General features: G+C 45.1%; 1 protein-coding gene across 2 annotated transcripts in view; it reads right to left on the bottom strand.

Moving 5' to 3' along the window:
- Positions 1-16,312, bottom strand: part of GGNBP2 (gametogenetin binding protein 2) — a 46,058-nt gene extending 29,746 nt beyond the window's left edge. Inside the window, exons 1-4 of one of the 2 annotated variants that reach the window (XM_073666536.1) lie at positions 16,110-16,312; positions 5,957-6,037; positions 3,985-4,238; positions 2,142-2,240 (exon numbers count right to left, since the gene is read on the bottom strand). In XM_073666536.1, coding sequence (XP_073522637.1) covers positions 2,142-2,240; positions 3,985-4,238; positions 5,957-6,037; positions 16,110-16,202 — 527 coding nt within the window. In that variant the 5' untranslated portion in view covers positions 16,203-16,312. The remainder of the gene's footprint in view (positions 1-2,141; positions 2,241-3,984; positions 4,239-5,956; positions 6,038-16,109) is intronic. The other variant, XM_073666537.1, reaches the window with a different exon arrangement.
- Between the last annotated feature and the right edge of the window lie 3,155 nt (positions 16,313-19,467).

Raw genomic sequence — 19,467 nt, 5'->3', positions numbered from 1 at the left:
TATAAAACAGCATTTTTAGTGCCCAATATTTTTTCATGCTTTATTTTATTTTTTTTACAATTTTATTTCCCCCAATTGGCCACATACAGTAATATTGTCTTACAATTAGCATCATATAGTAATAATGGAAAACATCTTGTAGTAATGTTCCCCATCCAAGTCCCCATCTTGTACTAATGTGCCCCATCCAGGTCCCCATCCTGTGGCAACGTTCCCCATCCTGGCGCCCATCTTGTACTAATGTGCCTCATCCAGGTCCCCATCCTGTGGCTATGTGCCCCATCCAGGTCCCCATCCTGTGGCAATGTTCCCCATCCAGGTCCCCATCTTGTGGCTCTGTGCCCCATCCAGGTCCCCATCTTGTGGCTCTGTGCCCCATCCAGGTCCCCATCTTGTGGCTCTGTGCCCCATCCAGGTCCCCATCTTGTGGCTCTGTGCCCCATCCAGGTCCCCATCTTGTGGCTCTGTGCCCCATCCAGGTCCCCATCTTGTGGCTCTGTGCCCCATCCAGGTCCCCATCTTGTGGCTCTGTGCCCCATCCAGGTCCCCATCTTGTGGCTCTGTGCCCCATCCAGGTCCCCATCTTGTGGCTCTGTGCCCCATCCTGGCGCCCATCTTGTACTAATGTGCCTCATCCAGGTCCCCATCCTGTGGCAATGTTCCCCATCCAGGTCCCCATCTTGTGGCAATGTGCCCCATCCAGGTCCCCATCTTGTGGCTATGTGCCCCATCCAGGTCCCCATCTTGTGGCTCTGGTCCCCATCTTGTGGCTCTGTGCCCCATCCAGGTCCCCATCTTGAGGCTATGTGCCCCATCCAGGTCCACATCTTGAGGCTCTGTGCCCCATCCAGGTCCCCGTCCTGTGGCTATGTGCCCCATCCAGGTCCCCATCTTGTGGCTATGTGCCTCATCCAGGTCCCCATCCTGTGGCTATGTGCCTCATCCAGGTCCCCATCTTGTGGCTATGTGCCTCATCCAGGTCCCCTCTTGTGGCTATGTGCCTCATCCAGGTCCCCTCTTGTGGCTATGTGCCCCATCCAGGTCCCCGTCCTGTGGCTATGTGCCCCATCCAGGTCCCCTCTTGTGGCTATGTGCCCCATCCAGGTCCCCATCCTGTGGCTATGTGCCCCATCCAGGTCCCCATCTTGTGGCTATGTGCCCCATCCAGGTCCCCATCTTGTGGCTATGTGCCCCATCCAGGTCCCCTCTTGTGGCTATGTGCCCCATCCAGGTCCCCATCCTGTGGCTATGTGCCCCATCCAGGTCCCCTCTTGTGGCTATGTGCCTCATCCAGGTCCCCTCTTGTGGCTATGTGCCCCATCCAGGTCCCCATCTTGTGGCTATGTGCCCCATCCAGGTCCCCTCTTGTGGCTCTGTGCCCCATCCAGGTCCCCTCTTGTGGCTATGTGCCCCATCCAGGTCCCCGTCCTGTGGCTATGTGCCCCATCCAGGTCCCCTCTTGTGGCTCTGTGCCCCATCCAGGTCCCCTCTTGTGGCTATGTGCCCCCTGTGCTGTTCTTCACACACATAAAATAGAAAAAAAAAAAGATGATTCTCACCTGTCCTCCGTTCCCTCGGCGGCCTTCCTGCAGATGTGGCCCGCAGGCACCACAGAGTCCGACCCCTTGACGATCCCGACCTGGTCCAGGAGGAGCCGCCGACAGCAGCGCTGAATTGCCGCACAGAGACCGTCTCCCAGCACAGCATTTCCAATGTCAGCCGCCGGCCAATCAGAGGCCAGCAGCTGACATCTGCATATGGCAATGACATCATACTCGCTGCGCCGACACGCAGATATCAGCTGCTGGCCTCTGATTGGCCGGCGGCTGACATTGGAAATGCTGTGCTGGGAGACGGTCTCTGTGCGGCAATGCAGCGCTGCTGTCGGCGGCTCCTCCTGGACCAGGTCGGGATCATCAAGGGGTCTGTGCCTGCGGGCCGCATAAAGCAGCCTCAGGGGCCGCATGCGGCCCGCGGGCCGCGTGTTTGAGACCCCTGGTCTAAAAGGACCTGCCATGACGTCACATCAGCTGAAGGTGTATGTAGCTTACTGAGCACAATCCTACTGACAGGTGCACTTTAAGAGCATGTCTTTACACTTCATTACAGCAATTCTATATAATGACGAGCTAAAAACTTACCCCAAAGGTTTTGGTTTGTGTGTGTCCAGAGAATGCAGTTGACATCTTTTATTTTTCTTACTTTTTGGAATTGCTTCTATCATACAGCTGAGCTTAGTCCTATAAAATAAAATATACATTTAGGACCTGAATTATTAAAAGGGAATCTGTCAGCAGGTTTTTGCCATGAAGTCTGGGAGCAGAATGATGTAGAGGCAGAGACCCAGATTCCAGCACCAGCAGGGACAATGATGAGAGTAGTAGTCTGCTCCCGTTGTCCATATACTCACCTGTCCTAAGTGTCCCCTGCTGTAATCCATGCGACCGCTCAGCAGAGGAGCTAGGGAAAATGACTCCTGCAGCGAGTGGGCCCCGGAACTATGCTCAGCGAGCGGTGTCCTGTCACTCACTGAGCACAGAGGAGGTCAGGGGCGCGCTTGCTGGAGCGAGTCATTCTCTCCGGCTCCTCTGCCGAGTGGTCGCATGGAATACAGCAGGGGACACTTAGGAGAGGTGAGTATATGGATTTTTTTTATTTTATTCTCACAGGAGCAGACTACAACTCTCATCATTATGCCCTGCTGGTGCTAATCGCAGCGCCGGTAGGGGACTATGATTAGGGCAGCGTTCAGAACCTGGAGATTGGGAACAGCACTAACTGTACACTGATTCCCAAGCACCGATACGTGTGCTCCTGATGCTGCACGGATATCTCTAGTACTGGTTTTTCTGGTACCGGAAATATCCAGACATGTGAAACCGGCCTTATACTTGTTTAGAGAGGTAATCTCTATAGTACATCAAAGTAGCTGCACTGGTTAGGGCTCATTCGGATGTCCATGAAACTCCGACTGAGCACGGACTGGCTGTGGGTCTCCTGACCTGAACTCAGCAACCTCATTTTTGCGTGTGAGGCTAATGAGTTCAGGTCAGGAGACCCGCAGCCAGTCCGTGCACTGATGTATGTGCTGGGACTAAGTTTTGAGGATGTCTGCATAAGCCTTTACAATGACATTAAATGGTAATAAGACAGGTGCCTTTGAGCATGGGCAGTAGGAAAGATGAGCTCCAAGTATTCTGATCTAATAATGGACATACCAGATGTCTGAGGTATGAAGAGGTTGATCATACTGCTGTCCTCCATGTCCCTAAGATCTAATGCTTGAGATAATACGGTTTCGGAGGTTAAAAAAAAAAAAAAAAAGAAGAAGGGGAGGGGAATTGGAGGGGTTGGGGGCGAACCACTCACACTGCTGTCCACCCTCTCTTTTGGATTTAATACTGGGGATGCCAGGGGTGAGGCGGTAAAAAGAGGCCGCTCACACCTGCTGTCCATCCTGTCTTTCTGATCTAATCATGGACAAACCAGAGGGCCTAGGTAAGGAGAGGCTGGTCATCGCCCTGCTGTCCATCTTGTCTATCTGATCTAATACTGGAGATACCAGGGGTGCTGAGGTAAGAAGAGGCTGCTCACACTGCTGTCCAACCTTTCTGAATGCGGAGTGGCTGCTGTAACCTGGAAATAGCTTGATAGTATATGGTATTTCCGATTTCTAGGTCACAGCATCGGCGCTTCCTTCTGCAGGCAGTCACCTATCCTATTACGATCCTAGGACAGGTTTCAGTCAGAGTAACAAAAAAAAGCGGCCATTTTAATGCACTATAGTGATTACCTACCTAAAAATGGGTTGCTAACTGAAAGGTATTTAAAAAATTATTTATAAATGACTTATTTTCCCTTTCCTGAAAACTCTTCATTCAGAATTCTGTACTAGAAGGGTAATTAAAAATGGCAATTCAATACTAAACAGTCTCTTAAAATAATACAATCGTCAGTCATAAAAAGAACAAGAAAGCAACTTACCCACAAACATAAAATAGTGTGTACAGCTTTGCTGCATCAGTCATGCAACTGCGCGAAAGAGTAAGTATGCCTTTAGCCCCAACTGACAATGGATCCAAAGCTGGATTTCCAGACTCAACAAGTTGAGTGAATAGACGCTCCACACTTCTCCGACAACCAACACATGGAACCAACTGAGAAAGGGTATTGAAGACTTCTCGGGAGGTAACCATCATGGCAATACTCAAATCTTGTTCTTTCAGCATGGTATGGCGCTGAAAAAAAAATGTGTACATAAATTACTTTGGGCCTTTGCTGTTCTTCAGAGAACACCAACAAAAACTGAATTTACACAATTTACATAAATATCATGGAAGTTCAGATGGAAAAAAGGAAAACTGATAAACAAATTGAGGAAAGGCAAAACTCAACTTGAGAGGGAAGAGAAGTTAAAAAAAAAAATAATTAACCAGTTAACGACCAAATGCGAGAATCTATGCCACTTGCTCCTGGACCTAACACCACAACACTGAAAATTTACCATGCAGGGTTAAAGCTCCTGCAATCCAGCAGAAACCTTGGATATAGGCCTGGGACCCTGCAAAGAAGACTCAGGAGGTTTATTACCACTTTTCTATTCTCATTTGATGGCTACACAGTACTCAGTGGGCACCGTGCAAGGAGCAGAAGCATCAGCATTGCCAAGGCTTTAATAGGACCTGGCCATCATTTACCAGTGACTTTGATAACAGGTAGTGTTTTTCCTCTGTAACTGGGGCTTCTATGGATGCCCCAGTTACTCTAGGAAGAAAAATTAACAATAGAAGAAAATAATATATATTCCTCAGGAAATATGGGAAGATTATAATATAATAAATTCTTATTAAAAAAAAAAAAATATTTGTATGGAGGAGTTTTCTATGAACATATTCTTTAACTTTTTTTTAGGCCCTTTGTGCGGGGGAAACATTTAACTGCTTTGCGTGGGGACCATTTTCGATTGTAATGTATGGAGTGGTTTCATAATTGAAAATGCATGGTGTTTTTTGGAAACCTGAAGCCAAATAGACTTTCAGGCTCCTTTGGGAGCAGACCAGCTCCAAAATACTCATCTGAAAACTGTGCATAAATATAGCCTAGCTAGTTAAAAATTGACTGACAAGACCCAAGGACTCATTAATCTGCGAAGCCATAACTAAAGGGGTTGTCTACTACACTTTCTCATGCCTTATGTTTGCCCAATTAAAATAAAAACACATACTCACCCCCTGGTGTCGGCGCAGTTCCAGTTGTGTCGGCACTCGAGTTCCCAGGGCTCACATGATGTCATGTTACGTGAGCCCTGTGCCCAATCAGTGCCAGCATCACTGTCCCCACCTTCAGATGTATGGAATATCATCAGTAAGTCAGGGCTGCGGCTGCTCTCTAATTTCTTTTTAATATTCAATTTATCCGAAGGTGAGTACAGAGACACCGGCACAGATTGGGCGAAGGGCTCATGTGACATGACATCACGTGAGCCCCAGGAACGCAAGTGCTGACACCACTGGAACGGTGCAAGTGGTGAGTATAGGCTTTTTTATTTTAACAGGGCCAAACATAAGGAATCAGAAGGGGATGTTCAAGTAGTGGACAACCCCTTTAGAGATTAAACGTGGACAAGACATATGGAACATTTTATCAGCGTGTAGCTCTGCATTTGTCACTATTCTGTCTTTCATTGTCAAGTACCCTGTATTGACATCAGTATTTCTACCATCTTTCAAACACAAAAGTTGATCAATAATGTTGAGGTGTACATAAGTATGAAACACGGCTTTAGGGGAACTAAAGTCATTTAAGGCAAAGTCCTACGCATCATTAGTTGCACCAGAACAATTCATCACAGTTGTCATCAAGCCATCTTAGAGAGAGAGAGAGATAGATATATATTTTTTAAATTTGCAAAACAACAACTTATAGTAAAATTGAAAACATCTAGAGAACATGGTACCTGTGTAAATTTTTTAAGTTGTATGGGGTCTATTTGCTGTTTGTCAAGCGTCAACATGCTGTCTGAAAACTCCATCACCATCTAAAAATGAAAAAAAAAAAAAAAAAAGTTAAAAAAAGGCTACTATGAATTAAAAATTATATACATCTTTCACAGAACTTTAACCAACTATTAGGGTTACTCATCAAGCATCAAACATGATAATACAATAACTACTGTCGACACCATTGTAGTCTATGGCCCCGTCGGCACATATGGCCGAATCCTGTTTTGTGGGAGAGTTTGGACGCAAGCCCCAACAGGTTCCACGAACGTGAAGATAAGTACAATGTGAAAGCACCCTTACAAAATTGTGTATAATATTTGAAACTGATCATTACATATGCAAGTTAAGTTTCAGGCAACCATTTCCGCTCCTTTGTTCATCTTTAGATTCCCTGATATGCAGTCTGTAACCTGCTCCCAGATTCACACTTGCTTCACAGGAGTGTGGCCCTTGCAGTAATACATGCCTGATGGGAGTCCAGGGCACCCATAGAGCTGCTGCTTGCACTAGCTCTCACGTACTGTCTCAGCTTCATTACCTTATGGCTGACCGTGTGTGAGCACTCCCCTTGTAGCGGTAACAGCTTACCTTCCTCTTTATACTCTGATGGGGCCAACTTCTTCCCTGCCTGTTACCGCGCCACTACAAAAGTGAAGGGAGAGAGCTGAGAAAGAGTGCGGTCAGTCAGATGGCGTATGCTAGTCATGGGCCTGTAGCAGTCATTAGTTTTCTGCTGCCTGAAGCCTGAGCATATATGAAATATAAGGGTTCGTGCATAGGGAGTTTGAGGCATTCAAAAAAACATGTGGTTACAAAACCCTCCTTTGCTGGGGAATTTGTCTTCACATAAAGTGGTTTTTGGAGGAGTTTTCTTCAGGATTCAGTTCAAAGAAGTAACATGCATTTTTTTTTTAAAAAAAAGCTAAAATAAACTCATATGTATAGCAAAGTGGATTTCCTATAGCAACCAATTGGAAGAGTTTTGAAGCAGTTTGAGGAAGAGTTTGTGGAACATCCACGAAAAAACAAACTGTGTGTACATTGCCTTACACCCTGTACAGCCACAAACGGTAAAGGATATGTACAGATACAGAGCGATCCAATGGATACCTTAGAAGCCCGTCACACTCGCAGCACATCTAGCAATGCTCATCTTCATTCAGGCATCAGAGATTTATCAGATACACAAAAATGGTCTAAGTGTCATCAGTGTTACTCATTAGAGCGTCAGATTTTATCTGCTTCAGAAGCGATTAATATATATATATATATATATATATATATATATATATATATATATATACACACACAGCTCTGGCAAAAATTGAGAGACGCTGCACAGTTTTCTAAAAATCACCATCTCTACATGTCTGACAGCCATTCCATTCCAGTGTCAGCTGAATTCCAACCAAAGTCCACCTCATTCTACTTAATGTGCTTCTGATTAGGTGATCACCTGAACCAAATCTTATCGGGAAAGTATGAAAAACGCTGCTGTGGTCTTCACAATCCTCTTGCAATAGGGCAAGCTGGATGGCAAAACAAGTGCTAGGAATAGCCCAAAAGTAATTTGAATGAAAAAAATAACTTTTAACCATGCCAAAGGAGTTGAAAAGAAAAGTCTTGGGTGAGGAAAAGAAGGGCTCAATTGTGGCTTTACTAGCAGAGGGATACAGTGAGCGTCATGTTGCCTCCATCCCTAAAATTTCGAAGATGGCAGTCCATTACAACAAAGTCAAGCAGCAGACATTGGGGACAACAAAGCTACAGACCAGCAGAGGGCGAAAGCGGCTCTCCACTGACCGGGATGACCGTCATCATATTCAAATGTCACTCAGCAACCGCAGGATGACATCAAATGACCTACAAAAGGAATGGCAAATGGCAGCAGGGGTGAAGTGGACGGCAAGAACAGTTCGTAACAGGCTCCTAGAGGCCTCAAGTCATGTAAGGCTATGTGCCCATGTTATGGAAAAGAAGCAGAAAATTTCTGCTTCATTTCCGCATGTCCTCTCCCGGAAAAACGCATGCGGAATTCCGCACGCGTTTATTGCGCGTTTATCGCGCGTTTTCCACATGCGGAATTGCCTTGCGTTTTTAATGCATTGCACAAGGCAATTCCGCATGCGGAAACGCAAAATTAATGGACATGCTGCGGATTTTTGAACGCAGCATAAACGCTGCGGAAAAATCCGCAGCATGGGCATAGAACTTGCGGATTCTCATTGGGGACAATGGGATGCGGATTACCAAGCGTTTTACAAGCGTTTCCGCTGCGGAAAATCCGCAGCAAAAACGCTTGTAATCCGCAACGTGGGCACGCAGCCTAAAGCTAGAAAAAAGCCTTTCATCAATGAGAAGCAAAGGAGAGCCAGGTTGAAGTTTGCCAAAGACCATAAGGATTGGATCAGGAGGACTGGAGTAAGGTAATCTTCTCTGATGAGTCTAATTTTCAGCTTTGCCCAACACCTGGTCGTCTAATGGTTAGACGGAGACCTGGAGAGGCATACAAGCCACAATGTCTTGCACCCACTGTGAAATTTGGTGGAGGATCGGTGATGATCTTGGGATGCTTCAGCAAAGCTGTAATTGGGCAGGTTAATCTTTGCGAAGGATGTATGAATCAAGCCGCATACAAGGTTATCCTTGAAAAAACACTTGCTTCCTTCTGCTCAGACAATGTTCCCCAACTCTGAGGACTGGTTTTTCCAGTAGGACAATGCCCCATGCCACACAGCTAGGTCAATTAATGTGTGGATGAAGGAGCACCACATCAAGACCCTGTCATGGCCAGCCCAATCTCCAGACCTGAACCCCATTGAAAACCTCTGGAATGTAATCAAGAGGAAGATGGATAGTCACAAGCCATCAAACAAAGAAAAACTGCTTAAATTTTTGTGCCAGGAGTGGCATAAGGTCACCCAAAAGCAGTGTGAAAGACTGGTGGAAAGCATGCCAAGACGCATGAAAGCTGTGATTAAAAATCATGGTTATTACCCCAAATATTGATTTCTGAATGCTTCCTGAGTTAAAACATGAGTATTGTTGTTTCTAAATGAATAAGAACTTGTTTTCTTTGCATTATTAGAGGTCTGAAAGCACTGTTTCTTTTTTATTATTTTGACGATTTCTCATTTGCTGTAAATAAATACAACATTTTTAGCTTTGAATTTTGGAGACATGTTGTCAGTAGTTTATAGAATAAAACAACAATGTACATTTTACTCAAAAATATACCTATAAAGAGAAAAAACAGAGAAAATGAAAATTTTGCAGTGGTCTCTTGATTTTTGCCAGAGCTGTATAAATCATGACAAAGCTTCTCCTATACATTGCAATGCTAATCACTGACAGTACACTGATGCATCCTTGTGCTCTCCATGATTTTCGCAGAGCCATAGACTTGTATGGGAGGTTTTCATCCATGACGGCAATAAAAAAAAAAAAGACACGTCTCAATTATTTTTTTTGCAGGAATCACAAAAAAGCAATATAGATTATAATTGGTATGTGCTCTATCAGCGAAAGTCACGCTCAGAACATGTACGTAATTTACGGACATCTAGATGAGGCCTATAGCAAAGGAATCTGATAGGAAATCCATAATTCACTGTTCCTCCCAACAGTAGTTTAGGGAGATGGGGCATAAGGGACCCTCATCCTACCCATATACTGTATTGTGGACATTGACACGTGGATGAGCCACAAGCAATGTGTGAGACCATTCCGTTTATTCTTGACGGCAGAATCCAGGTTCTCACATTAGGCTTCTGTACTTGCAGTAATCCTCAGATAACCCAACACCTGCACAGTTTGCTCCAAAGTCTCCTGCGATGCTTGCGTTGTTGCCGAAAAAGGAATCATCACAGGTTTGCACCAAACAAACAATCAGTTAAGCTATAAATCCTCTCAGCTCTCCCACCTTGTGTACAGATAAATGTGCATATTACTATTTTTTTTGTTTTGTTTTGGTTCTTTGTTTTTTATTTTACTATTTATCACTATATCCGTTTCATTGCGCTAGGCTCTATCGCTCAGTACACATTAGAAGCTGTGTATTGGTTATACAGCAGCTGATTATTTCTTTAGGTGGACATGGTATTACTGTCCTAGAAATGTCAAAAGAGCGATAATGTATGACAATTCAAAGTCTTGTATCTGAGGAGAAATAAGTATGCACTCTCTGTATAAGTGATTTTTGACTAAGGTAAGAAGACATACTGTTCATCGGCAGATCAGAAACTTGCCTTATACTCATCTGGAAGACATGAAATATCATAAGGTAGTACCTAGCCTTGTATTTGGTGCTACATGTACAGTGGGAAAAGTAAGTATTTGATACACTGCACATTTTGCAATTTTCCCCACCTATAAAGAATAGAGAGAGAGAGGTCTGATTTTTACATAAATACTAATTTCATGCAATTTAATTGATAACCTACCAACCATCAAGAATTCTGGCTCTTACAGACATGTTAGTTTTTCTTTAAGAAGCCCTCCTACACTGCACTCATTACCTGTATTAATTGCACCTGTTTGAACTCGTTACCTGTATAAAAGACACCTGTCCACACACTCAATCACACTCCAACCTCCCCACCATGGTCAAGACCAAAGAACTGTCCAAGGACACCAGGGACAAAATTGTAGACATGCACAAGGCTGGGATGGGCTACAGGACAGTAAGCAGCTTGGTGACAAGGCAACAACTGTTAGCACAAGTAATAGAAAATGGAAGAAACAAGATGACTGTCAATCTCCCCGGCGGCGCGCGACGGTGTAAAAGGACCTGCTGTGACGTCCTTTAGTCATGTGACAGGTCACACGACCAGCACATGACTAAATGATGTCATGGAAGGTCCTTTCACAGCATCGCGAACCGCCACTCCCATGGGTGTAGTAAATATTCATGGACTTTAATAGTGAGCAAGCTGACAGACAATCGCAGCAGGAGCCGCGCTGCGGCTACTGTGTGCGCGCTATTAGGGATAATGAATGGTCACTGCTCCCCACGCACGCAGTCCCGGCATGGGGAGCAGTGACTATTCCGGCACAGAGCGGGACACAGCGCAAGAGGAGGAGAGTATAATTGTTTCTTTTTTTTCTGTGCAGCGTGACAGGGATCAGGGGGTGCCAAGCATACCAGGATAAGGGGGGGTGGAGGGAACATACATACAGGGACGAAGGGTGCCATACATACCAGGAAGAGGCATGAGGGGGGGCATACATACAGGGATGAAGAGTGCCATACATACAGGGATGAAGAGGGATAAAGGTGCCATACATACCAGGATGGGTGTGAGGGGGGCCATACATACAAGGAAGAGAGTTGAGGGGGGCCATGCTTACCAGGATGGGGCTGAGGGCCACGTATAACAGGAAGGAGGGGGCCATATATACCAGGATGGGGGATATTAACAGAATTGGGGGACATTACCCCTATAAACAGTGTCAGCAGCAGACCCCCTCCCCCTTAACAGGGCATCATGACCACTTTTTTGCTTAATTTTTTTTTTATATTTTCCTCCTCTAAAACCTAGGTGCGTCTTATGGTCCGGTGCGTCTTATAGTCCGAAAAATACAGTACCTATTTTCCCCACTGTATATGCCAATTTAAGTCTCTGTATCAGAGGAGAAATAAGTACCGTATATACTCGAGTATAAGCCGAGGCACCTAATTTTACCACAAAAAAATGGGAAAATGTATTGACTCGAGTATAAGCCTAGGGTGGGAAATGCAGCAGCTACTGGTAAATTTCTCAATCCTGCTATGTATAGGACTCCTTACCCCCCAATCCTGGTATGTATAGGACCCCTCACCCCTGGTATTAATGGTCCCATCATTGCACACATGAAAAATAAACAAACACTCATTCACCTTAATTACTCACCTCTGCTTCAGCACTGCAGCTCATGTCAGTATCTGAGAGCGCATGGCGTTACTGCCATGTGCTCTCAGATGCTGATGTGAGCTGCTGCCGGCATATTCACTCCTCTCGACGCTGGGACTATGGGCGTGGAGAGGAGTGACTATGCATTCTCTTTAGTAGCGGGCACTGTCCGGAGCCGTGGCCCAGCGCCCGTGGGTGTGGAGAAGGGGAATATTAATTTCCCTTTAGCAGCGGGCACACGTGGAGCTGCAGCAGCGGCTACTGCGTGTACTCAGCTCCTCCACCCTTCCTCTATCCACCAACGGAATTTCTATAATCCTTACTCCCTTAGGATTGGTCACTAGACAACATGGTCCATATATATTAGAGAGAACACTCAAAGATCAGTAATATGGAGACTACAGACTGTATATACCAGATATAAGCTGAGGGGGTCTTTTTCAGAACAAAAAATGTGCTGAAAAACTCAGCTTATATACGGTATGTAATCTCCATGTTACTGATCTTTAAGTGTTCTCTCTAATATATATGGACCATGGTGTCTAGTGACCAATCCTAAGGGAGTAAGACATACTATCCATCTGCCAATCATAAGCCTATTAGGGTATGTGCAGACGATCAGTGTTCACTGCAGATTGGACGCAGCGCAAGTGCGCTGCGTGCAATCCGCAGAGGCCAGATGTTACAGCATAGTGGACGGGATTTATACAAATGCCATGTCGACTATGCGTCTGCGGCACACCCGTGGAAACTGACATGTGGCGTGTCTTACCAGACCGCATCATGTCAATCTCTCGTGGGTCCGCATGCGGGCTTTCCCCATAGACCTAATCTCCATGGTGAAAGACTGCATGTGTGAGAGGGAAAAAAAAAAAAAAAGAGGCCAGTGCTCATTTGTATAATGAGCGTAAACTGGAGGCGGCTTCTCTGTGGCCAGCTCTGGATAGTCTGCACATACCAATACACAGTCATTGATCTGCATGATATATGAAGTAATTATAGTAGCCAGCCTTGTTTTTGCCACTGCTATGCATTACTAATTTTTACCACTGACTTCACATAGTTATTTTTAGAGTAAGTGAATAAAAGTTAATTTTTTATCCCTCTATTCCTGCTAAATAATCCTGCCAACAGTAGCACCAGTATGTAGACTCTGGTCTACACCTTAGACCATCCAGAAGTGTGACCTTGGATTTAATAGGAATCTGTCAGCAGGATCTCAAGCCTATATGTGCATGTAACTCTTCCAAGGACAAGTACAGCAATACCTTAACCAAGACAGTCCAATCCTCCGTTACTGAGAATCAGAATATGAACTGATATGCAATTGAGACTGAAGAGCTGCTGTAGATATGAAGCTTCTGTCACTCCAGCTCTGTTCCCCATCCAGCGCAGTCTACTTCTGCTCGACTGACAGCCTCTATGCTGTGTGACTTCAGGTAAAGGAGTTGTCACTCGAGCAGGGGGCAGAGCCGAGCAGGGAATTGAGCTGTAGTGACAGAGGCTTCAGGCTGTGTGCCCACCATGCGTTTTTCAAGCGTTTTTGCTGCGGAATTTGTGCAGCATAAACACTTGTAAAAAGCTTGGTAATCCTTCCCCCATGGTCCCCAATGACAATCCGCAAGTTCAATGCCCATGCTGAGGAATTTTCCGCAGCGTTTTTGATGTGCGGAAAAATCCGCAGCATGTCCATTATTTGTGCGTTTTAAGCATGCGGCATTTCCTTCTTCAATGCATTAGAAAAATGCATGACAAATCCGCATGTCCAAAACGCGTGTGAAATTCCGCATGCGTTTTTTCCAGGCAAGGACATGCAGAAATGAAGCGGAAATTTTCCGCTTCATTTCTGCATGGTGGGCACATAGCCTAATTTGCACTGATTTCTCAGTAACTGAGGAATGGACTGGCCAGTAAAGATATTACGGGACTTGTCTTTGAAAGAGCCACATGCGCATATAACTAGCTTAGGGAGTGAAATCCTGATGACAGATTTATTTTAAAAATCATTCCTTTTATTTATTTATTTTTTTAAATTATCATCTACAGCTAAAGTTATCATGACATCACCTGCTAGAGACGGGCAACACAGTAACTACACACAGTGCACTATAACACGCAAGTCAATACAAATCAGGTTTTACACCCCTTGTCCAGATTTGCTATCCCACTGACGTGTCCTGCATGCGTTAACCTCTCTGATGCCATGTTTAGTCCAATTCAGTTAATCCACAGATGCAATTACAGGATTGATGGATGGCTCTACTGTGCAAACAGGGGTCAACTGCAAAAATGCATATATACACTGCTTAAGATTTTAATTACAACACAAAGAAGAAAATATAGAGATCACAGGATCGATAGACGTGTTAATGATTTGCAAATTCTGAAAAAAATGGAAAGAAATTTTCAATTTTGATTTATTCATTATTGAGTATGGGCGTCACATGCATAAATACACACCTTGACATGCTGTCACTGAGGTTATATTAATAAGTGAGGAATGGTCTTGCCATGTTGAATACATTGCACAACTTAAAAAAAAAGTACCGGAAAACCCCTTTAATAATGTAGAGTAGTCTGGCCCATCAGTCTTCACTCCAGGAACATTAACAGCTCAGCATTACATAGATTTGGTTGCGGAACCAGTTGTATGGTCATTTCGGTCCCAGGGAGCATTTTTCAATACAAATTCGGGCCACATGTTGCTCGTGTTACTGTGAGAAACCTGCATGACCTAAACGTGCTCCCATGGCCTACAGTATCTCCGGACTTTGACGTCCCAGATGTGCTAGATGGAGGATATTTGTCGGCAATTGGAGAGGGAGCTGCCAGGAGCGGATCTTAATGATTTACATGCCTAACTGCAATTATCCTGGCAGAACATTCCTCATTAATAACCTCATTAATAGCAACCAAGGTGGAAAGTGCATGCATTTCTGAGCATGGAGCTTGCACTCTACACTGAATAAATAAAGAGGTTTTGAAAAGGTTTCCATTTTTGTCATCATTTGCAAATCATTAACATGTCTACCCATCCTGTGATTTTCATAATTCCCAGACTTAATTCTTGATATTGTAATTTAAGGAATTTTATATAAAATTGCTCTATAACCAGGAGACAAGAATTATAGTATTTGGCATTCTATGGGCTTTTTCCTCTACAGACATGATAATTTGACAGTTGTCAGAAATAAATGGGTTATCCAGTGATAACAGATCAGTGGGGGGTCAGCTTACAGGGACTCGCCTCAACCAGCGAACGTGGGACCTTTTATCCTCAGAGTTGAGCAGCAGTGTGCATGTTCAACCAGCGCTCCCATCATTCCCTATGGGGCTGCTGAAGCTGTGTTTTCTGGCAGGCCCTTAAGAGAATGAAAAGGGCACTGCCATTTTGCAGAATGGATCTAAACTCATAATTCATCAGACTGGTGTGGGTCCTTGCAGTTGGACCCCCACCGAACTAGAAGCGATCACCTATGCTGTGGACACATCATCATTAGAGTTGGTGCAAATCGATCCGCAGGAACCGGGTTATTGGTCATGTCAGTAGACTGTGGTCATTGGTAGGGAGCCCTGAGAACGGCTTCCTACCTTTAGCATCCACAGCTCCGCTTTTGATGAGCCGGCCTTGCTAGATGTCACAGTGGCAGTGTGGCACACAACGCGCCAGGCCGGCTCCTCAAAAGAAGGCCAACAGGTAGGAAGCCGTTCTCGGGGCTCGCAGATTCCTGACATGGCCGATATCCCAGGTCCTGCAGATCTGATGTTATCTTCACTGGACAACTCCTTTAAAGGCTGGGCTGTCTCCAGTCCGGTCACCCCACAGCCATCCTAATGATCAGGTGGTCCCCATAGAGGGAGAGGGCTGTGTATTACTGATCCAGACAGCAGAACAGCAAAGACGTCTTCCCTACTGGGTGTAACCGGAGAGCGGGGGAAATGCCGGTCCGTCAGCGCCCCAGACCCGGGCCAGCACAGGGCCTCCGCCCCAGCCGTGCGCCTCGCCACTCTCCTGTGCAGAGGGCAGACCTAATCTCACGGCAGGAGGACGCCGGCCATGGCGGCTGAGCCAGGCTTAGTAGCTCGCCGCACAGGCCTAGGCCCAGCCAGGCGAGCGACTTGTGGGACTGCTCACGTCCCCCGCCCCTTCGTTAACCTTTGCCTCGCCAGCAGAGTACGGGAGAAACTTAGAGTGCGGAGCGCACAGGACACTCACGGTCAGCGTGTCATCGATGCACAGCGGAATCTGCCTGGTGTCGAAAGGGAATTCCTCCTCTCCGTCCCTGCACACTGCCACCAGCCGCGCCATCTCTAGCAGTCACTTTTCGCAGCTCCTGCATGAACCAGTATCGTACACTGTCGTAAACAGTAGGCGGACCCCGCCCTCGGCTCCGTGTAAGTGAGCCTTGGTGCTGCAGGCCGCAGATTCCGGCCCCTCCGCTGTCCTTCCGTGGCCCTGCGCGGTCACGGCACCGTCAAGCGGCTGAAGAGGAATAGACGTTTTTTTTTTTTTTTTTTTTTTTTTTATAAACGACGGTTAGTGAGCCAGCGACTTGTCACACGTGGACAGCACGCGAGGCGGCCGTTGTCGAATCTGCCAGAGCGAAATGAAACGGCTGAAACAAATCAAACTTTATTGCTAGCGCTTATAGATGACACGAACAGAAAGCTCTCGTGCAGTGACAGTTGTGTCCTGATCACATGACAAGCTCTGAATTGACCACTCTGATTAATAAAAAAACATCCAGCATGTTGTAAAGCAATAAAATACACCGTCCCCCCAGCCACCATAGTGTGTCACAATACTAGCAGGCTCCATGCTTCATGTTGGTCTGGACAGGCACGAGAGCGCTGCAGCCAATGACTGGGCGCAGCGGTGACCAAGGCGTTCACTTGACATTTAGGTTATGTCCTAAAGTTCAGGAAGGAAAATAATGTGTAATTTGAATCGGATGGTCTTTTTCCACCCTACCGATAATTAGGGACCAAGTGTTTGTAGGAACACGGGAATCGCTCACTCTATACATGCATGAATGCTCGCTATGAACAGCGCATCACCCCTCGTAAATAGGTGACATGCTGCCGATAGCATACTGGGGTGGGAACACAACTATTGTATTAGTGACGGTTATGTACTAGCCGTTCCTTGGTAACAAGAGCCAAACAGCTAGAATAAAGTCAGTTGGCGCTCCTTACTGGTCTGATGCTGACCAGCACTTGTTCCAGGTGACCCACTCGCGGACACACCCCATTGTCACTCAGCCTCATTGTCACAAATAGCTTTACAAATCTGCAGTGCGCTCGTTATTCCGCACAGATCTTTGTTTCCGGTATGTGAATGGGGCATAAAAGACCCTATACTCGTCCACCAGCCTCTGAAAGTTGGCGGCTGCTACCATTAAGACTGGGGTCACACGAGCATATAACAAATCAGTCCATTCTCATCCAGAAAAGTGGGATGATTTTTTTCTCACTTGTCACCCATGTGCTGTCTGTATGCGATCCGTTTTTTTTTTACTCAGCAGCTATTACTCTTTTATAGGACCATTTACAGTTTCCCATCTTACAAAATTGTAATGTATCCATAAAAATCGGACACCATACTGACGGTCTGCATGAAATCCGATTTCTTTCTTGCACGCAGCCGAATACAGAGTGAAGTCGCAGCATTCAGCGATTTTTTTCACAGATTTTTTGACTGACTTTGTCAGAAAGGTTTATTACTAGTGTTGAGCGACTATGTTCTATTAACCCTTTCGGTGAGTATGCTCGGGCCGAGCTCCGAGTATTTACAGCTGTTCGGTGATATGGTTGAATCACTCCCGTGTGCATGATTTGCGACTGTTTGACAGCTTTAATACATGTGAGGAATGTCTATTTCTTACACATTCCTCACATGTAATATAGCTGTCAAACAGTTGCAAATCATGCACACGGGAGGGATTCAACCATATCACCGAACAGCTGTAAATACTCGGAGCTCGGCCCGAGCATACTCGGACAGAGCATACTCGCTCAACACTATTTATTACCTTTAATTCGTCTTGATCTACCGATCTTTCCATGTCGGACTGGTCTTTTCTCTGATGTTGTTGGAAGTGGTATGATGAGTTTACATTCTACTTCCCTGTTTTGGACCTGGCTCGTCCTCTGGAGTTTGGCGTTTGTCTGAAAAACGGACCACAGAAGACCTATTGCAGGAGGAAAATGAATCTTGTCTAGACTGCGAGAGAGATCTCTGATTATATTATTGATTATGATACCATTTATAGACACCACCATTTTGGTAATCAGAAACGTCATGTTGATATTTCTTCATTTTATATTGTTTAATTTCTGATTCCCATTTATCAAGATCTTTCATACGTTCTCTATCAAGAGTGTCCTAGGCCTCTTTAGACAGTGATTTTTTTAAGTTCTTTTTGTATTTTGTCAATCTCTGCTTCTTGTGTGTCAAGTTGTTTTTTATCTATGCCAAACAAGAGTTCAAGCATTACACGGGAGCAGTTTTTGCTTGCCTCTTCCCAATGTAATTTAAAATTGGTATGTTGTATGGGAAAACTTTTTTAAATTGGGTTTTTTAGGGGCTTTTTTATAGGGTTTTGTATGTTTGCGTGTAATTTTTCTGATACAATAAACTTAATATATTTAATCAACATTATATATATTTGTATATGGTTATTTTCTAATGTTGGTATTAGGATTAATATGTGATGTATTGGGTACCTTCATTATCTCTAATTAATGACTACAATGAAAATGAGTTTATATATCCTTTTTTGTGTACTAATCATTTTTTTCACAGATTCTGTCAATGAAAAAATCAGGCTTGTGCACTGCCTCACTGAATAACGTGTCAGCGTGCTATCCGATAAAAAATCCGATTTATGCGCTCATGTGAGCGAGGCCTCAGGAGCAGAATCTACTCCTCAGTCCTGACAAAAACCTGAAGGTGTGAATGTGCTATAATTGACTTCCCACCGGCACAGTGGGCTGTGATGATCATATTGCATAATCTTTTGCAACTTTCAAAAATTGTTTCAAAAGGCAGGGCATGTTGTAGAGTAATAAAAGAAGGAGTCTTCACAAGCTGGAAACTCCAGCGCAGGCCGCTCCAACGGTCTATGCCGGGATTGAAAGTGATATGTTTTTATTTTGGGAAGACCTCTTCCCCATACTTGATGTATATGTACATCTTAGGTGGGAGGTACAAGTATGTTATGGTGATTGGGTGGAAATAGGAGCTGTGTACTTGTGATTATCATAAGAGGCCGGCAATTACTGACTGACTTCAGCTGAAGAAATTTAAATGGGTTTTCCGGGTTCAAAGATTTATTTTGTTCATTGGCCAGCGGAGGTATAAAATAACAAAACTGAGCTAGTGCTTGCCTTCCTCTGCTCCATCATCAGCTCTCCTCTGCTGCTCCAGTGATTGTTTAAAGCAGGGATGGGGAGCCTTCTTTCTGCCCAGGTCATTTTGATATTTAAGCCATCCTTTGGGGGCCGTCCAAATTGCACGCTAACTCAGCCCAGAAAGTACGTCCTGATGCTGGCACTGATGTCAGGACGTAATC

The sequence above is a fragment of the Phyllobates terribilis genome, unplaced genomic scaffold, assembly GCF_046119375.1.
Source record: "Phyllobates terribilis strain yellow unplaced genomic scaffold, ASM4611937v1 Scaffold_2__4_contigs__length_985480577, whole genome shotgun sequence".
NCBI lineage: Eukaryota > Metazoa > Chordata > Amphibia > Anura > Dendrobatidae > Phyllobates > Phyllobates terribilis.
The sequence above is the reverse complement of the archived record's forward strand: the minus strand, read 5'-3'. Positions and strand labels throughout refer to the sequence as shown.